Source organism: Sceloporus occidentalis, unplaced genomic scaffold, assembly GCF_023333645.1.
Source record: "Sceloporus occidentalis isolate IW3139 unplaced genomic scaffold, rSceOcc1.0.p SCAF_73, whole genome shotgun sequence".
Classification (NCBI taxonomy): Eukaryota; Metazoa; Chordata; class Lepidosauria; order Squamata; family Phrynosomatidae; genus Sceloporus; species Sceloporus occidentalis.
In genome coordinates this window covers 5137092-5157507 of record NW_028317053.1, presented here as the reverse complement: position 1 = coordinate 5157507, position 20416 = coordinate 5137092, and the positions used below count along the sequence as shown (strand labels likewise).

At 44.0% G+C, this 20416-nt stretch overlaps 1 protein-coding gene across 6 annotated transcripts in view; it reads left to right on the top strand.

Moving 5' to 3' along the window:
- The first annotated feature begins 9727 nt into the window (after nt 1–9727).
- The window catches only part of TUT7 (terminal uridylyl transferase 7), a 49790-nt gene continuing 39101 nt past the window's right edge, over nt 9728–20416 (top strand). For 2 of the 6 annotated variants that reach the window (XM_089494584.1, XM_089494578.1), the window contains exons 1-3: nt 11981–12080; nt 15510–16025; nt 18076–18254. In XM_089494584.1, the coding sequence (XP_089350710.1) occupies nt 12062–12080; nt 15510–16025; nt 18076–18254 (714 nt within the window). In that variant the 5' untranslated portion in view covers nt 11981–12061. The other 4 variants (XM_089494580.1, XM_089494582.1, XM_089494581.1 and 1 more) reach the window with 4 other exon arrangements.

The window sequence follows — 20416 nt, the reverse complement described above, 5'->3', positions numbered from 1 at the left end:
GATAAACTTATTCTAAGTAACATGTACCTGGTGTTCATTACTTTTAAGTGAGAGCTCTGTAAACTGTAATTTTGCATACTAGTAAATTACTTAAGTTCCAAGGAACATTCATGATTATCAGTGATATTAAACCACATACTTACCCATCATGATTATCCCACCTCTTCTGCAGACAAATAATACAGTACAGTATAGTGGGTCAAATTCTTGCCCTGTATGATACAATCTGTTACAACAGCAGCAATTAACTCTGAACATGTAGGTTCTGCCTGTTGAAGGACTATGGCCATTGCAATCCAGGAGGTCAGAAACAGTATGACAAATAAGTTCCATAAAATTTTCCTGATTATCTACTGGCATTAACCTGCAGAACAGGGCTACCAGCTTTTATGTTTGCACAGGGACCTTTTTCTCATTACGGATTTCAGAAAAGAAAGAAAAGCCAACACACTCAGGAGCTTAAATTGCCAAGTAGAACCACAGCCAGTCAGCAAGACATCACAGTCCTGTTTCAAAAATACTCAGCCAAGCAATAGCTCACCTACTACAGACCTTGCAATAAGAGATAATAGCAACCAATTAGTTCCTTAGGTGACCATTCAGTTTAATGTAAATAAAGGAAACTCACAGTGCCCTCCGTTTGATACCTCTATGCTCCTGGTGGATGCCCTGGTACACAGATTCTCCCTCAGACTATGTATACCAAGCATCAAATTATTCCTTAAAATATTATAAATGCACACAATCAACATATGTATACGTTCTTTCACTGCACTACATCCTGGTTCCATTAAGTACTTGATTATACCACTAGATGGTTGTAATATATATTCTCAAATTTTAAGTGATTACTATAATGAACCCCCTCTGAAGAAAAATGACAAGAAAACCCTGTGATAGGTTCACCTTAGGGTTACCATAACTCTGAAATGACTTGAAGGCAAAACAATACACACACACACATATTAATAATAATAATGACACATTATAGTATCCATTATATTAATCATGCCATTCAAAATGAAGAGTAATGAGAAAGCAGTGTAGATGAAAGGGTTATCCCACTCCCCATACACACAGCATGATCTACTTTGAAATTGATTCTTTTTGCAGTTGTAGACAATTGCGATTCAAAACCTTGGTACACATAGTTTTTTGTGGGGGTTTCGGGCTATGTGGCCATATTCTAGCTACCAGTCCTGAAAGATAGCGAGAGGAAGACTCAACAAATGCAAATGAGAAATCTCCCAGAGTCAGGGGTTTCCCAGCAGACAATGAGCACTAATCAAGCAGACACTCATCCTCTTTTGCAGGCTCTCCCACCTGAGGCCTGCCATTAGCAACAAACAGTACACATGCAAATCACTCCTGCCTTTCCAGGTCACACAATATATATAGGCAACTCCTTTCAGGCAAACATTCTCTGAAGATGCCAGCCACAGATGCTGGCGAAATGTCAAGAAGAAACTCTGCTGGAACATGGCCACATAGCCTGAAAAACCCACAAAAACTATGGATGCCGGCCATGAAAGCCTTCAACTTGGTATACAACCTTGGTATACATGCTGCTAGAGCAGTGAAACAACAGAATCAGCCACCCATTAGTTAAAACCTAATTTATGAGTTGGATTATTTTCCAACTCATAAATCTTCATAATGGATTTAGCATGTCAATGAATACCAGAAGGGCATGCAGACTTCACATGTGAAGAAAACAGACTGCATGGCAGTAACGTTTGTGAAGGAATATGTTTGAATCCCCATTTGAATTAAAAAGTGAAGAGGTGTTTTATATATATAACGTGATATGTGTACAAGTGGTGGGAAAATGTTGCCAAGGCAGCTTCCAGTCATGTTTATATGTTGCTCTTGAAGCACATGAGGAATGAATGCACTACACACCTGGATATTCCTATGAGTGGATTTTCTGTAGCAATTTTGTTGTGTCTAATGCTGAAAGTGCCATGTCACAAAGCAATGTGCATGTTTCCTTCAGAAATACTTCTTGGCACAACCAATTTTTGCCCTAATGCATTCTTTTTAATCTGCTGCCATCTAGTGAGAATTACTAGGTATCTTTTAAATATTGCTGCTCTAAACCAGACGTGTGAGTTTAACTTGGGATCAATAAAATTTAGCAATATATTTTTAATCGATTATTGGTTTACTGTGAGTTGACAAGAATACAAAGAGATCAGTAACTCTCAACACCAATGTATACTGTTTTAGGAATGCCTTACTAGAAAACAAATTTGATAGTTAATCCGTTATATTTGTGGAAGATAATACAAAGGAAGAGGAACAAAAAAAGGGAAGATAACATAAAGAAGGGGAAAGAAGAGCAACATTAACATTTCTAGTCTTTTCAAATGTTTCAAATGTTTCCTATGTGTCACCTCCCTATAATCCATATAAGAGCCCAGTAAATTAAATCAGTATTATAACTCATATACTGCACAGGAAGAAATTGCATGAGGTGTACATTTTTCGCATCTAAGAAAAGTCTGTGTGTCTGCGAAGGGGCTGCCATGTGAAAAACAGGGTCCCTGTATCTTTCATGCTTGTGCAAAAGAAGAAATTTCAGAAGTGGAGTTTACGTAACAAGCAACACCTGCCAAAATTCCACCTTCTACTCAGAAAATCTCCTGCTTTTCACCTCTTCTGTAAAAGGGGAGGAAAGGGAATCAGATTGTGCAGAAAAAGGCTTTAGTCATGCAAATGAATATTCTAACCAATAAATGAAAACACTTCTATGGAGTATATCACACGGAGCTTTTTGGAGATTTTCCGGCTCAATTCCAACGTGACTGCACTTCCAACAATGCGCATTCACATCGTAAAGTGAATGTGTTATCAGACGCCATTCCTTTCTATGGGAGCTCCTTGCGAGGTGCTTCCGCAGTGATTCCAAAGTGACCCCTCATTTTGGTAAAACTGGAAAAAAGTGTTCACAGAATTCGCTTCCAGGCTCACTTTGATTGCATTGTGAATTTGTCTGGTGTGGAAAACCACTCCGATGTCACCCCCCTTGGCCCACTGCGTCCTGCTCCATCATTCCCCTCCTCCTCCTTCATGCCATCTCGCCCCCTCTGCCACCCTGCAACCCATCCCATCATTCCCATCATCCCCTGCCTTCTCCTACATACCGATCCTGGCCCCAGCAACCCCCAGCGAGCTATCCCATCATCCCCTGCCTTTTTCTGAATCCCTATCCTGGCCCCAGCAAACTCCAGTGAGCTACTCCAGCATCCCCTGCCTTCTCCTGCATCCTGATCCTGGCCCCAGGGACCCCCAGCGACCTGTCCCATCATCCTCTGCCTTCTACTGCATCCCAATCCTGGCCCCAGCAACTCCCAGCGACCTATCCCATCATCCCCTCACTGCTTCTTCAACCCATGGAGAATGACAGCTAAGGAGGGGGCAGGGAAGGAGGACAGCATCCAGAGCCCCACTGAGCATGTGCAAGGGTGCCTATTCGAATAGTTGAACTCTCTGGTGTGGTAATACAATGTGCACTCACCCTGCTTTGCTTGAATCCACATCACGTGACTTGCTTGGAATAGAACTGACTTCGCTTCCGCTCAATTCATAAGGGCAACAGAAAGGCAACCAGGTGTGATAAAACATCACGTTTTAACCTTAATTCGCATTGCTAGACAGGAGTGACTCTGGATCTGGTGTGAAAAAACATCACACTTGGCATTGCTAGAACAGGAGTGACTGCAGATCTGAGCTGCAACACCCCCCTCCATGTGTGATAAGGTCCTAAGATAGATAGCTGCTGTTGTGCTCCAGTTTGCATATTTGGATGGTAAAATGCTAGTCCACCCACCTATCCTGCATAGAGATATAAACATTTCTAAATTCTGAAGCAATGGAGGGAAAATATTTTTGCCCTTGGGATTTTGAAGAAACCATGAAATTGGGTGGAAACTGAAGAATAAGAGACTTATTTTCATATCAAATCTAAACTCATTTCACTGCTTTAGCACTTTAAGTAGCATATACAAATTTGCTACAAATATGCTACTTAGCATACTTAGGAATTTTTAAAACATACAAATGTTAATTTTGTACAAACACAATGAAGTCATATAGCTGGAGAGAGCTGGTTATGTTTAGTCATGTTTAGTCTGGAGAAGAGAAGGATAAGAGGTGATATGATAGCTCTGTTTAAATATTTGAGGGGATGTCATACTGAAGATGGAGCAAGCTTGTTTTCTGCTGCTCCAGAGACACAGGGCAATGAATGCAAACTTCAGGGAAAGAACCTAAACGTTCGGAAGGAATTCCTGACAGTAAGAGCTGATCGACAGTGGAACACACTCCCTTGAAGGGTGGTGGAGTCTCTTTTGGCGGTTTCTAAACTGAGGCTGGATGGCCATCTGTCGGAGATGCTTTAATTGTGTATTCCTGCATGGCAAAGAGTTGGACTTGAAGGCCCTTGAGGTCTCTTCCAATTCTGTGATTCTAATCCAACCCACCCACCTCACCAATACACAGCTAAAGCACCCCTGAAAGGGAACCATCCAACCAAACATTTCCAACAAAGGAGAGTTCACACCAACTGAGACAATCTGTTTCATTGCCAAAGGCTCTTAGTATTTTCCTAACATTTACTTGGCTTCTTCTTTCTTGTAATTGGCATATATTGTTTCAGATCCTATCATCTAGAACAGCATTTCCAATTATGAAGCACTTCTGAAACGGTGGGCCCTTGATATTCACTGGGTTTTAGTTCCAGGACCCCCCATGGATACGAAAATATGTTGATACTCATATCCCACTATATACAGTGGTATAGTAAAATGGTGTCCCTTATTTATAATGGCAAAATCAAGGCTTACTTTTTGGAATTTATATTAAAAATATATATTTTCAAGCCATGCATACTTGAATCCATGGGTGAGGAAGGGCCAACTGTATTTCAAGAATGGTGTCATATCACATTTCAGTCTGCTTTTCTTCGTGTTTAACATATGTATTCCCTTCAACTGTTCCTTATAGGGTTTTGTTTCCAGATCCTTTGAAGGTTTGGAAACATAACCTTTGCTAAAGAGAGAGCAGTACCATATCCTCCCTAAGCATGTACAAAGTTGGCACTCCATATCCATGGATTCTGTATCATGGTTCAACCATCCATGGCTTTAAAATAAATCTTAGAGATAAATAAATCTTACAGACAAATCTTTACACAGTGAACTTCCTGGAATTTTGAGTGACTAAAACCTCACCTTAAAAAGCAATTAACATGTTCCAGGAAAGAATCAATATTGCCCAAAAAACTGGGAAAAAGCACACATAAAAAGTGGGCATGAGGCAACAGCAAAACCTGGCAAAACTCAAGAAACTGTATTTTGAGAACTCATGCTTTTAAAAATCAGTCTTGAAGAATCCATAATAAAGCATTTACACATTGCTAATGAGAAAATATTACATAAGAGATAGTATGTGTCTTATGTTCCTCCCCCCCCCCAAAAAAAAAAAAGTTTTCAGTTTTTCACTTGGAAAAATTGAAAATTTGACCTTGGGAGAAAACAAACAAGTAAACAAACCAACAAAAAATCCCATGACATTTTTCATTACCTGCTTCTGAGCCTTCATATTTCTAATCCTACTCATACATGATTTGATAGTAAACATATAGAAAAAGTCAATTATAAACACACCTAGAGCAATAATGATGCTTTGAATGCAATTTTGGCAATTATATCAAAGGAGACACTGCCACATCCTGGAGATGCAATTAGTATTTGTAATCAGCCACAGTATGAGGCATAGCATAATACTTGTTATTGCTTGTGCCAGCCTGGCCTAGTTTTCACCTGGTGTGGGAGTTTCATCACACAGGACGGATCCCGGGCAGGAATGAGTTTTAAAAATCAGGGGCAAATCCGCAAAATCAGGTTGACTTTCAGACATGTCAGTGGCATTGAGCATTAACACAAAAATAATCTGGACAGAAAGTTGACAAAGTGCACTCGTTTTTACTTCCAAAATTGTCTGAAAGTAAAAAGGAGCATGTTTTGTTGACTTTCCGTCTGGATTATTTTCACATTAATACTTAATGCCACTGTCGTGTGGAAAAGATCCCGCTTTTGCAGGATTTTCTACTTTATTTATGTGTTAATATGCGACATCGTGTGAAAACGATCCTGCAAAAGTGAGATTTTCTGGTTTTAAATCCCATTTATGCTCGGGGAAAACTGTGTGTGATAAACTCTGTGGTGAAGTGTCACAGAGACCTGCATTTTGAAGACATTATTATGATATTGCTACTTTCATGTGTAGACAATGAAGCTACGAGGTATTACATAAAAGTAAATTCTAAAAGAAAAAAAATAAGCAGTTTGGGTGATTATTGCAACAATTTGGTGGCAGAGGTGGGATTAAAAGGCCCAGGGTGCTGTTATCCAAGAAACTTAGTGGAGGGGAGTAAGATAGTCATGGTATAGGAACTCTTGTACTATTTCTATGTAATCACTGTCTAGGTTGAGTTTGTGAAAGCCCCCGTAGCCACTAGTTTTGTTTACAAATTAAAATAACATTAGATAACAATATCCTTTATAGAAAGCGCAGTTTGGGGCCCACTGGTGATAGCTCTTCCATGTTTCCGGCTAATACCGTGTTTCCTCAAAAATAAGACACTGTCTTATATTTATTTTTCCTCAAGAAGACACACTGTGGCTTACTTTCAGGGGATTGTTTATTTTTATTAAGTACAGTACAACTATCTACGTTTATTCAAATATAGTTAAGTCGCCGTCTTCTTCTGGAACATCGTCATAAACTCTCCAAACCTGGGATTCCATCCTGAATTTATTGCGACTCCATTTCCTTTAGAACCATTAGCCCCAATCTTTCCGCTCCCTTCTGATTATTTTTGTGTTAAGATTATTTTTGTGTTAATTTCTTATAGCTGGGCCTATCGCTATGTCTTATTTTCAGGGTATGGCTTATATTGCGCAAATGCTCAGAAGTCCTGCTACGGCTAGGCTTGCCATATCCCGCCTGTGGGCGGGACTTTCCTGGTTTTGGGCAGGTCCACAAGATTAGGGTTGCCATAATGGAGGACCTCCAAACCGGGACAAATGTAGGACCAGGTTTGAAAATGTAGGACTTTTTTTTAAAATTTCCTGGCTAGGAAATTAAAAAAAAAGTCCTACATTTTCAAACCCTGTCCTCCTCCTCCCGGCTTCGGAGGATGCCTAGGCTCTCTCCCAAGCCGGGAGGAGGAACGGGGGCTGCTTGGAATCGCGGCGATCGCCGGGGTTCCAGTGGCCTCTTCCTCCTCCTGGCTTCGGAGGACGCCTAGGCCTGCTCCCAGGCCGGGAAGGGCGGGGGGAAGCTTGGCATCGCGGCGATCGCCGTGGTGCCAGGCTTCCTCCTCCTCCTCCCGGCCTGGGAGAGAGCCTAGGCCGGCTCCCACGCCAGGAAGGGGTGCGGGGAAGCTTGGCATCGCGGCGATCGCCGCGGTGCCAGGCTTCCTCCTCCTCCTCCCGGCCTGGGAGAGAGCCTAGGCCGGCTCCCACGCCAGGAAGGGGCGCGGGGAAGCTTGGCATCGCGGCGATCGCCGCGGTGCCAGGCTTCCTCCTCCTCCTCCCGGTCTGGGAGAGAGCCTAGGCCGGCTCCCAGGCCGGGAAGGGGCGAGGGTAAGCTTGGCATCGCGGCGATCGCCGCGGTGCCAGGCTTCCTCCTCCTCCTCCTGGTCTGGGAGAGAGCCTAGGCCGGCTCCCAGGCCGGGAAGGGCACGGGGAAGCTTGGCATTGCGGCGATCGCCGCGGTGCCAAGCAGCCTCGTCCTCCTCCCGGCTTGGGAGGAATCCTAGGCCGGCTCCCAGGCCAGGAAGGAGGCGGGGGCCGCCCCTCATGCGGCGATCGCCGCGAGGGGAAGCGTCCTCCTCCTCCTCCCGGTCTGGGAGGAAGCCTCGGCCGGCTCCCAGGCCGGGAAAGAGGCAGGGGCCGCCCCTCATCGCGGCGATCGCCGCGGTGGGAAGCAGCCTCCTCCTCCTCCCGGTCTGGGAGGAAGCCTCGGCCGGCTCCCAGGCCGGGAAAGAGGCAGGGGCCGCCCCTCATCGCGGCGATCGCCGCGGTGGGAAGCGGCCTCCTCCTCCTCCCTGGCCTCGTGGAGGCCTTGGAGGACCCCGCGGCCGGAGCTCCGACCGCGGAGCCGCCTCCAAGGCCTTGCTGGGGCCCGGGAGGGAGCGTCTCCGCGGCTGGAGCTCCAACCGCGGAGAGCCTTCCCAGGCCTCAGCAAGGCCTTGGAGCCGCCGCGGGGCCTGAGGTGGCCGCGGTGGGTGGGGCCATCCCGGTTTGGGCACCAAACCGGACCGGGACCGGGTTGGCACCGCCCAAACCGGGATTGTCCCGCCCCCCGGCGGGATATGGCAACCCTACGCACGGTCCCATCCTGGGTTGGCCCCGCCCCCGGGATTTCCCCCGCCCCCGGGCTTTGTTGCAAAGTCTGCAACAGCCGTGGCGGGGGAAAGAGAGAGAGGCCTCTGTAGGCCTCTCCTTTGGCGGGGGGGGCTTCCCTCCCCTCTTTGGCTCCGCTGGAGCCGAGGGAGGGAAAGAAGCCTCACCTGCTGAGGCCAGACGTCTTTCCCCGCCTGAGCTCCGCCGGCAAAAACGGAGCCCAGGCGGGGGGAAAAAAGCCTCCCCGAGGGGAGGATTCCTTCTCCGCCTGTGCCCTGTCCTTGGTGAGAACGGAGCCCAAGCTGAGAAGGAATCCTCCCCTCAGCGAGGATTCTTTTCCCCCTGGGCTCCGTTGGCAAAAACGGAGCCCAGGGGGAAAAGAAAGCCTCCCTGGGGGCGGATTTCTTCTCTGCCTGGGCTGCTTCCAACGGAGCCCAGTCAGAGGAGGAATCCTCCCCTCAGCAAGGCTCTTTTTCAAATGTAGGGAAACCCCCCCCCCAAAAAAGGTCCTACATTTGAAAATTTTGTCCTACATTTGTCCCGGTTTGGAGGTCCGGACTAATGGCAACCCTAGCTACGGCTTATTTTATGAGTCTTGTCTTATTTTCGGTGAAACAGGATATGTGTGTGTATATACACTCATCCCTCCGTATTTGCAGTTTTGATATTTGCAGAGTTGATGAATATGTTCTCTCTAGGAATTTCTAGGTCCTCCAGTGCAACTCTATGGACCAACTTTAACTAAAAGTTGCACTGGAAGGCCTAGAGATTCCTAGAGAGAATACTCTGCTAGCCATTTGTAGCTCCTCCAGTGTCTGTCGGACGTTGACCACAGAGTTGCCCTGGAGGACCTACAGATTCCTAGAGAGCTGTCCTCTCAGGTAAAAACATGGCGTTTCTGTTATTTGCGGTTTTTCCATATTCATGGGGGGGGGGGGTCTTGTGTGTGTGTGTGTGTGTGTGTGTGTGTGTGGTGTTGGCTGACGAACTACCATTCCCATCATGCCTCACCATTGGACACAACCAAGCCCCTCATGAGCCTGGCTAGTATTCCCGCAGCATGATGGGAACAGTAGTTCGCGAGAACGCGAAGCAGCCCTGCAAGTCAACAGTAGCAGTGTCACGCCGTCCTGGGCCGGAGAGCGAGAAAGAGAAATAGAGCTGGGCATGCGCACTGGGAGTTGGGGAGGGGCGCCCGACGCTGGTGAGGTAAACACCAAGTGCCGGATGGCGCAAAAGGCGGCGCGCGACGGGAGCTGGGCAGTGGGAGGGGCGGGGGAGGAAGGGGAGGGGCCTATCGGAAGAGAGGAAAGAAGGAAGGAAGGAAACGAAAGAGAGGGAGGGAGAGAGGGAGGGGGGACGGCCAGTTGGAGCGTTTTTGTTTAGCGAGGGGCCTCCTGCGCGAGGCCAGTGTGAGAAGAGGGGCGCGCGAGGGAGCGGTTGGAGCGGTTACGGAGTGAGTGCGCGCGCCGCCCCCGTCTCTTCTCTCGCTCTTCCCTCAGAGGTTGGAAAAGGAGGGGGGGTTCCTTCCATCGGAGAAGGGACGGGGCTGCGAGGCCTCCCTCCTTCCCTCCCTCCCTGGGGCCTCAGAGGCACCCCGGAAGCTGCCCTCCTCGCCCCTCCCTCCCTGACCCCATTTTGGGCGAGCGAGGGAGGGAGGCCCACCTCCCCACACACCCTGAGCACCAGGGTCCCCCTTCACACTGACTTTGGCAGCCTTTTGGCGCCCGAATATACCACCAGGTGGGGGCTGTAGCGTTTTTGTTCATAGAACCAGAGAGCTGGAAGAGACCCCCCCCCCAAAAGGGCCCTGGTCCAGCCCAGCTCCCTTCTTCTGCCATGCAGGGACTCTCACTCAAAGCGTCCCCATTGACAGATGGCCATCCAGCCTCTGCTTAAAGACCCCCAAGGAGGGAGACTCCGCCACTCTCCCAGGGAGTGTCGAACAGAGTGCGTTGTTGTTGTTGTTGTGTGTCTTCATTTCTGACTTGGATTTTCTTGGCAGGTTTCTTCGCAGGACGTTTGCCTTTGCCTTCCTCTGAGGCTGAGAGAGTGTGACTTACTGCCCAAGGCAGGGATTTGAACCCTGTACTCCAGAGTCATAGACCAACGCTCAGACCTGCTTATTCTCTCTTCACACCCACACTCAGCAAACTTCCTTCATCATTTGGTTAGACTATACCCAGGTAGTGATTAAAAAAGGAAAGACTGGGTGACCCAGTGGGGTTTTTGTGTGTGCTGGAGCTGGGGGAAATAGTCCAGCACTCAAACCACCAGACTCGCCTGCCTCTAATTTCTCATTTGATAATGAGGTGCTGTATATAATATCTGTGTGAACAGCTCCATATATGTCAGATTTGAAAAGCCTGAAGTGCTACCACTAGCCCCAACTAGAGCAGACACATTGAAATAGTGGAGTATTTGCTTTGTTTATTGGCCCAGTACGCTAGCTGGCACTGATAGTTGGATTTAGGCCATGGCTTTTCTCTAGTAAGAGAGCCAGTGTGGCACAGTAGTTTCAGTGTTGGACTCGAGACCAGGGTTCAATCCGCATCTTGGCTGTGGGTGACCATAGGCAAGTCACACTCTCTCAGCCTCAGGAGAAGGCAATGACAAACCTCTGAACAAATCTTGCCAAGAAGACCCATGATGGAGTTGTCATAAATTGGAACTGATTTGCAGGCACACAAGAACAAATTAATATGTTGCCAGCAGTGGTAATGTATATTTATCTGTTGCATGAGGCTGTATTTCCTTGTATAGTGGATCCTTGTTATCTGCTGGGGTTTGATTCTAGGATTCCCCCAATGATAGCAAAATCAATTGATGTTCAAGTCCCACTAAATATAAAGGCATAGCAACATGGTGTCCTCTCTATAAGATGGCAAAATCAAGGTTTGCTATTTGCATTTTGTACTTTCTTTGAATATTTTCAAGCCGTGGATACTTGAAACCATGAATAAAAAATCCGTGGACAATGAGGGTTGGCTGTGAATCTTCAGGATTGCAGCCTGTGGCTCTTAAGCATCTTTGAATTCAAAACTATCAAAAAGCCACCAAGAGAAAGGAATGTTAGCATAAATGACAATAATAAGTGCTCCCAGCTGTTATTTCCTTCCCATTGGGATTTATTATTGTGTTTGTAGTAGTTGTCTTGATCTAGGCGAGACTGAGAGCTGAAACAGGCTGCAGAAATAATCCATCTTGAGACCACTTTAACTGCCATCCTTCAGTGCTAGGGAATTGTGGGAACTGTAGTTTGTTGTGTCACCAGAGCGCTCTAACAGAGAAGGCTAAATGTCTCACAAAACTACAGTTCCCAGGATTCCCTAGCACTGAGCCAGGGCAGTTAAAGTGGGCTCAAACTGGATTATTTCTGCAGTTTGTTTTGACACTTAATTCCTCTTTTTATCTAGACAGTAACCACAATATTACCCAAGTGTTTTCTCCTCTCTCTTAATCTAAATCAGTTTTTCCCTAGATGGAAAGAAGTAAACCAAGATGGTGTTTTTCGTATGTTTTGAATCTTAACTGCTTTGCTTATGTAGGGCTGATATGAGTTGTTGTCCAGAACTTTGGGAAGGGACCAGTTTGGGAAAGGCTCTCTAGGTTATATCTTGATCTGTAAATATTCATGTGCACATTGTATGCAAAGTGAGTTACATGGTAAGTGATTGTATATAGATGATGTACCTTCAGCTCCCTATAATGCACTAGGTTTTAAATAGAAATCTTTCACAGTTGGGTCCTGTGATTGATTTATGCTTTTGGCTGGGTGTTGTCTGCTTTCATTTCCACTTCATTCTCTTTCATGTTGCCACTGTATCCTCTTTGAACCTAGGCTCTAAAGGTATTATTATATGGTAACAGGCTTGTTTCTGTAATCTTGTCAGATTAAGTTATCAAACAGATAGTCATGTTAGTCTGTTTCAGCATAAAACTGAGAAGGGGGCAGGGATGAAGGGACTCCAGCAGCACCTTTGAAACTTACTAGTTTGGTGTTTTTGTAGTCTGTGCTTTTGTGAATAGCAGTCTATTTCTGAAGTGTGCATCTGAATAAATGGATTGATATTCAGGAAAGCTCATGATAAAGAAGCCTATCAGTTTCAAAGGTGCTTCTGGATTCCTTTATTCTCCTGTTTTCACTTCTGACAGATTGAGTGGTGATAATCAGTCTTATCCAACCATATACAGTTGGCCCTTCTTATACATGGATTTTTTATACATGGATTCAAGCATCTATGGTTTGAAAGTATTTTAAAAAAGTATAAATTTCAAATATCAAACCTTGATTTCCCATTTTTTATAAGGGACACCATTTTGCTATGTCATTATATTTAATGGAACTTGAGCATCCACGGATTCTGTTACCCATGGGGGATCTTGGAACCAAACCCCAGCATATAACAAGGGTCCACTGTATGTCGTCTTAAATTATAGAGATCTAAAACTGATGTCACTTCTCTTCTCCAGTGTTGTAAGAATCAACCCTTCTCCCTTTGGGCATAAGATTGAACAAGTTAAATGGTTTAAGTATCTAGGGGTCACCTTTCAGTCATTGGGCGCCTAGATGTTCCACAAACCCAGTCAGCATCTCACACCACTAAAGCCCTAGTTCATTTCTTTTATACTAATGGTGGGCAGTTTTTGCCTGATGCATTTAGTGTATTCCAGACTAAGGTGTTTCCACAACTACTCATATCAATATCCATATGGCATATCAGTATGGATTTCTGGTTTCTCTTCTGTATTGAAACAGGTTCTCTCTGCTTTTCTTTGAAAATTGTTAGAGGTATTTACCTAATTGTGTGCTGTCAGCTATTTTATGGCTTGAAATTGGTCACCCCTTAGTGGAATTCACTGCTTCAAATTGGGTGTTAAGGCACTGGCTGAAACTTTTTTTATGTAGGCCTGGACTCTGACTATCCATTCCTTGTGCTGAAAGACATCTATATTTCCCTTCTCTTTGGTCTAAAAACATTGGAGAAAAGTGGCAAAGACTGGGCTTCTTGGATAATTTTCTTGCTACTCAGGACTTGATCAGGGCACAGCTGACTCTGGCTTATCATATAAAAGATATACTGATGCACAGTATTTTATATCCACTGCCTTGCACAACCTGTTCTCTAAGTTTAGGACTATAGTTCAGTCCTGAGAGGGAGACATATTATTTCCAAAATTTGACTAATCCTAAATATTGTCCTGCAGCTACAAAAGCACAATTTAATGTAATCCCGTTTGCTGTATTAGAGGGTCAATATCAGGGTCAGTCATGTTTGTCCGTGTGGGGAGGATTTTGCTGCATCTGCACTGCAGAAATAATGCAGTTTGACGATATTTTAATTGCCATGGCTGAGTGCTATGGAATTTTGGGAATTGTCGTTTTGTGAGACATCTAGCCTTCTCTGTCAGAAAGCTCTGGTGCCACATCAAAGTACAAATCCCAGAATTCCAGAGCATTGAGCCATGACAATTAAAGTGTTGTCAGACTGCTTTATTTCTGCAGTGCAGATCTAGCCTATAACTCATGTGCTTTTCTCTTGTACTTTTTATAAGAATGAGCGATTGAGATTAATTACACCCGTCCTATCTAAGGGGCTTAACAAACCACCCCAAAGGAGCTGCCTCTTTCATCGCTGGATCTGGCCTTTCTGTGGCTCCTTTTTGCGCTGTGGAAAGGGCACCATAGCTGCCGGCACCGTGGCTTTTCAGCACTCGTTTGGCACGTGTCATCTGGACACATCGCCAAAGAAGCACCATGATGCCACCCGCCGTGTGGTCAGGCGCATGGCATGATGCTGGTGTCGGGGCATGTGTTGTGCAGATGCCATGCTCCCACTCTGCCCCAAGGCCAGCGTTTAATGCCAGTCTGTCGAAGACCTAAATTCCAAAGAAGATCTTAGAACTGGTACTTGGTATACTTGCTCAGTGATTCTGATAAAAGCATAACAGAAGCAGTTGCAAAGTTTGTCTTTTCTGCTGCTAAAACCAGAAAGATTTTGACTAGCACACATAACAAATGGATATGTCTAATGGCTAAAATGCTACCTATCTTATAATGCTGTTTTTATAGCTTTTCATTAACATATTTCTATTATGTGTGAATTATGGCATGTTAATGGTTTGTGATAATAATAAAGGGAGACATTGGAAATCATTTATTCTTTCAAGAATTTGTCAATTAAATATTTAAATTTGTTTTTATCATTGTGTTACCTTATGCCAACTAAAATTGAGTAAATGATATTTTGTATTATAAGCTGTATGATAGTAAGCACGTTTAATACAAATGTTTTTATTGTATTGTTTTAATATGTAATTAATGTACAGTGGACCCTTGTTATATGCTGGGATTTGGTTCCAAGATCCCCCATGGATAACAAAACCCGTGGATGCTCAAACATACGTGTATAAGAAGGGCTGACTGTATTACCTAATGATTTGTTGACTATGACAAAGGATTTTATTGTTGGAAATGTCTGTGTTAATATGAGAGTCAAGTTTAAGAGGTGAGACCGGTAATTTTAAATACAAAGTGTTGCCTCCATGTGACCAGCACCCTATTTAGTGTATTAGTCTTTAGACCTCAGTGTTTTCATTGGGTGTTGCCTATGCTTTACATAATTATTGGAATGATAAAGATTGTGGCGTGGTAGTTGTGTATATTCACACCTTTGAAAGACTCTCTACTGGTAGTTTTCTTTGAGCATCTCTTCCATCCTGTTTCTACTACATAAATTACATTGGATAGTCAGAATATTTGAGACAATCTTAATTCTATTTTGGTAATATCCTTCTGTCACTAACCCATTGTTGTGTGATGCTGGCTAGAAGAGGTAACGCTTTTTTGTTTTTTGTAAGTGCAGTTAGTACCTTGCCTGAAGCATCAGTAAGTTTCCTTAGTGGCAATTTGATTCTAAATCTCATACGCTCATACTCAGCATTAGCTGCAGGGAGAGACTGGAAATATAAATAAAATTTATTATTATTATTATATTATTATTATTATTATTATTATTATTATTATTATCCTCTCCATGACTGGCACCTTTCCAATCATATTGTTAAAATATCCTTCTTCTCCTAATTCCACAGGGAAGGAGGGAATGGCTAATATGATGGGAGATGCTGCAAAACCATGCTTTGCCAGACGTAATAAAGAGCGGGGAATTTTAAATGAAGAGGATTTCCAGAAGTGTGCTGTACGTCATGATTACCAGTTAATGGATGATTATGGAAATGGGTACACCAACAAGACGGACATAGGACTTGAGAAGAAGAAGGGTGCCCCAGGTCATTGTGGAACAAGTCCTAGAAAGGGAGCACATGGTGCTTTGAGTAATCCAATTTCTTCTAAAAACATTGTTTACAATCAAGGGGTAAGAATAACCGATACCTCAAAAGACCAAATTAAGAAATGGGTATCCGACAACCATCACACTAATTCAGACAATTGGAGAGAGTACAGATCTACAGCCCGGATTCCTGTGATTATCAGGCCACGGAAGGATTCTTCTCATGAATGTGAGAACCTAGGAAACAGAAATGGAAGACGGCAGCTGCTGGTAGACCTAACAAGTGAAGATATGTCAGATAGGAAAGGAAATTCAGGTAAAAGAATCTTTAGTTTTTACCAGTTGTCTTTAGACCATGTTCTGTCACGTTCAGCAGCTTGCTTGTCTTTTAGGTTATCATGTCCACTGTAGGAAGAGTATGGCCTGACAATTACATGAAGTCCATCCCCATTTTTACAGCCCCCAAACCTATAGAGCCCTATTTTAAATATATATATGGGTGAATCTCCTAGTGCTTGGAAACACTGGCTGCAGCAAAGGTGGCATTTAAACTCTTCCAAACATTCAAAATTGACTGAAAACCCTAACACATAAACTCAAAGCAGATGTCTGATTTCAAGCTGATTTTCAACTGAAAATCAGGAGGCGTGGTCAGGTTTTGATCTGGAAATTGGCCTCTGCTGGAGTTGCCCATGCCTACCATAGCCTTAAGGTTGTTCTCAGGGGTCCTTTAATTTTGGGAGATACTAGGATTGCACATTTCACTCAGTGTTACAGTATGCATTATTCTTAAAAATATTGGAGAAGATTTAGATTGGTTGATAGTACCCCAGTCCTCCCTCTGGTTTTCAGACAGAAGTAGTGCTTCTTTGCATTGGTTAAATGAATATCCCTTATGAGCCACTCCCCCATTTCTTTATGAAGGTTCCCAGCCTGGTCTGGAAAAAGATTCTGATTATAAATAACAAACTCAGTGTTTAAGAATCACAGATTTGAAAGTCCTCATCCTTACACAGCACTGTATACAAAAGTAGAGGTGCCAGTATCAGAACTGTGTCAGAAACGTCTGTTAGGAAGTTCTGCTGTACATGCCCTACAGAACTAGAAATATGGAGGAGCATTATGGTAATGCTTTTTTACAGCTGCCAGTCATTTCAGCAGGGGGCATATTTTGGTAAATGGTGATCTAAGTACAGTGGGCCCTTGGTATCTGCTGAGGCTTGGTTCTAGGAACACCTATAGACACCAAAATCCATGGAGGTTAACTCTTTGGAATATATGTCAATATCTATAAAACTTTGGATGTTGAATCCATGGATAAGCAAGCCATGGATACAGTGGACCAATGTATCTGAAATACTTGGAAGACCTGTAATTTCATCATTATGTCAAGTTCTTCCACTGAGTCAGATTGCAGACCATTCATTCCTAGTTGCTGTAGCCTGTAAATCATCTGGTGGCCATAATGACGAGCTTTTTCAAACTAAACTAGGCTGGTCCATAGAAGATAGACACACAGTTAAGATATACAAGCTTAAAGGTAATGATTAGAATTTGTTAAAGTACAGTGTGCCTGCATCAGACGCAGATGCCTTTTACACAGCTTTCAGCTTATGCTGAAAGCCGCGCAACGGAAGTTGAATGGGGTGTGCGTCATGCACGAGCCCCATTATTTTCAATGGAGCTTGAGCATACATGCTATTTGCCTTATGTGGAGGGAATGGATCTCCGCATAAGGCAAGGGCGCACTGTAATTCAAATGAGCAGCATTAAAAAGAACACAATATAGATGTTTAGTGGGGGTGTTAAAATGAAAAAAGGCTATTTCATCATATTAAAACAAACCAAAACCCATGACCATAATTAAGTACTTTGATTGCTTGGTTGCTTCTGTTGGCTTGCCAGTTATCTTAATGCTAATGGGTTGCTATCATTTTCTTCCACAATGGTAATGCACCAATATTTGAAAGGTTTCAAATAAGTGTATTTAGGAAAATAAAAGCTAACAGATACTACTTTAACCTTACAGGCCTCTTGCATTTAAGTAAGTCCTGTAAGTTCCATTAAGTACAGTGAGACTGCTGCATAAATGTGCACAGGACTGTACAGCACATTTATTTATATTTAGAGGGGAGGGGTTTGGGGGTTGGGTGTGTTAGATTCCCTGTTTGGGGAGGAATTCTGTGACTCCAGAATTTTATCATCACAACCTTCAACTCCACCGCAACTTTTGGCTATCTATAAATGTCTGTAGAGTACTTCATCACTCAGTTTCTCTGAATTTTGTTTTGTTAAACTGTGGAAATGCAGTGAGTTCATAATTGGTAATTTATGAACTGTACTCTTTTCTAATATCTGTTTAAAAGAAATGAAGAAGCATAGGAGGTCAAGGAGATCACGAAGGACAAGAAAAAAAGAGAATGATCAAGATGATGAAATAGACGGTCCAGTTATAGATGAGTCTCTGTTGACAGCAAAAGAATTACTAGGACTGCAGCAGGCTGAAGAACGACTTAAACGAGACTACATTTACAGGCTGAGGAAGGTAGTTATTTGTGCAATGTATTTTTTGTTGTTGTTGAATATGTACCTTGAGACTAAAAATATCTGCTAGCAGTATCCTAGTAAGGAAGAAAAACAACAGAAAAGCATTTGGAAAAACATAGCAGAATGTTTTAGTCTTAAAATATCAAATATAATTTCATAATATTTGAAAGTTATTCTGAATAAGATAGTACTTGTTATGAACAGCATTAATAGTTCTGGATAATACTTTCAGATAGTTGGCTTTGCTGAAAGTTGATGGAGTGCAACAGACAAAGCAGTTGTGTCAAGTTAAAATCTGAAGCTTTCAGCATAAATCAAATGGCTGACGAATAGAAAATCTAATGAGCAAATCACTTAACTGAACACTGTGGCAATAATCCAGTTTGTGACCCCTTTAACTGTCCTGGCTCAATGCTAGGGAATTCTGGGAACTGTAGTGTTTGTGAGACATTTAGCCTTCTCTGTAGAGAGCTCTGGTGCCACAATAAACTACAGTTCCCAGGATTCCCTGGCACTGAGCCAGGACAGTTAAAGTGGTCTCAAACTGGATTATTTCTACAGTGTGTTTTGGATCTTAGTTGCTATTATTCTTGTGGACGTTGATGTGTGTGGCTTAATTGAATCCTTCCTTTACTACCCCTGGAAATAAATAAATACCCCATCTCTCATTCGCCTATGTTATCCTTTCCTAATCTGGCGCTTTCTAGGTATAATAAAGGGTTTCAGATTGAGGAATGCTGTCTGATGAAAAGAACTGATAAAGCAAAAGACTGCTGAACCAAGACTGTTTTATATGTTGTGTAACAGAACACTCAGTTAATGTACTGAGGCAGCAACTCAGGGCAGTGAGATAGCACCAGTGCAGCCAGAGAAATAATCCTAGAATAAACCATAGAGGCGCGTTACAGACTGCCCCTTTGGGGCGGCCTGTAGGCGCGCCTTTCCCCGGTGTATCGGGGCCTCAGCTGCCAGATCGGCAGCCTCCGAGGCCCCGATCCACCACTTTGCAGGCTGCGGGGAAGCGGCAAAAGGCCTCTTCCCTGCAGCCTGGAAAGGGGTGTCCTTGGGGCTTCAAGCCCCAAGGACACCCCACGGTGGCGGGGAGGAAGAGAAAGGGGCCGCTTGGCCCCTTTCTCCCTTGCGTTGCTGGGCGCAGCCGTCTGAAGGCTGCACCCAGCGACGCAAACCAGGAAGGAGCTCCGAAACGGAGCTCCTTCCTGCTCTGCGCAAAGGGCGCATTAAGCGCCCTCGCGCGGAGCGATGGCGTCACGTCTGCGCCGCCTCGTTTGGAGGCGGTACGTTCATCACGCCATCATGGCGATGGCCGTGTGGAACGGCCGCCGCCATTTTGTATGGACTCAGTCCGTACTAGGGTTAGGGGGGTGCGGAAGCACCGCTCCTTCCTAACCCTAGTACGTACTGAATACGTACTTTATGGCGGTCTGTAACCCGCCAGAGACGATCTAGAGTGCCTGCTGAGTTTGGAGATCATGATAAACAAGTGCAGCCCTCCTGTTTGCAATGGAAGTTATCTTTGCTATTCATCAGCAGTATTGTTTATTTATTTATTTATTTTCTGCCATTCTGGCCTCACTAGGGAGGGACCTCTAGAGCCTGGGAGCAGTCACTGAGAATATACCTCCGTTTTCCCACCAGATGAGCCTGAGAAGGTGGTGGGATAGAGAGAAGAGCCTCTAGGGATGATCTTAGTGCTCTAATGAACTCATATAGGGAGGTATGGTCCTTCAAATAACCTGGATCCAAGTCATATAGGGCTATATCGGTCAAAGCCAGCACTTTGAATTGTGTTGGAAATTGTAGCCCTAGCTAATTACCTGGCTACAGCTTTTGGGGCCAGCTGAAGTTTCTGAGCTCTTTTCATAGGCAGCCACACATAAAATGCATTACAGTAACCCAAACAGGATGTCACCAAGGCATGTAAGCAAAGCCATCCTTACCAGGATAGTGGGTATTGGGGTTCAAAAATATCTCAAGTAGCGACATATTCAGTCATCACTGGGTTTGTTTGTTTTTTTCTTTTGGGGAAGGATGGGCTTTATTTTTTTTAACGTTCAGATTTCTACATCTCTCTTTTTTTTTTTGGTAGGCAGGAATTGTCTAATAATTTATGGTTTTTAAATATAGTTTTGGTAATTCTCA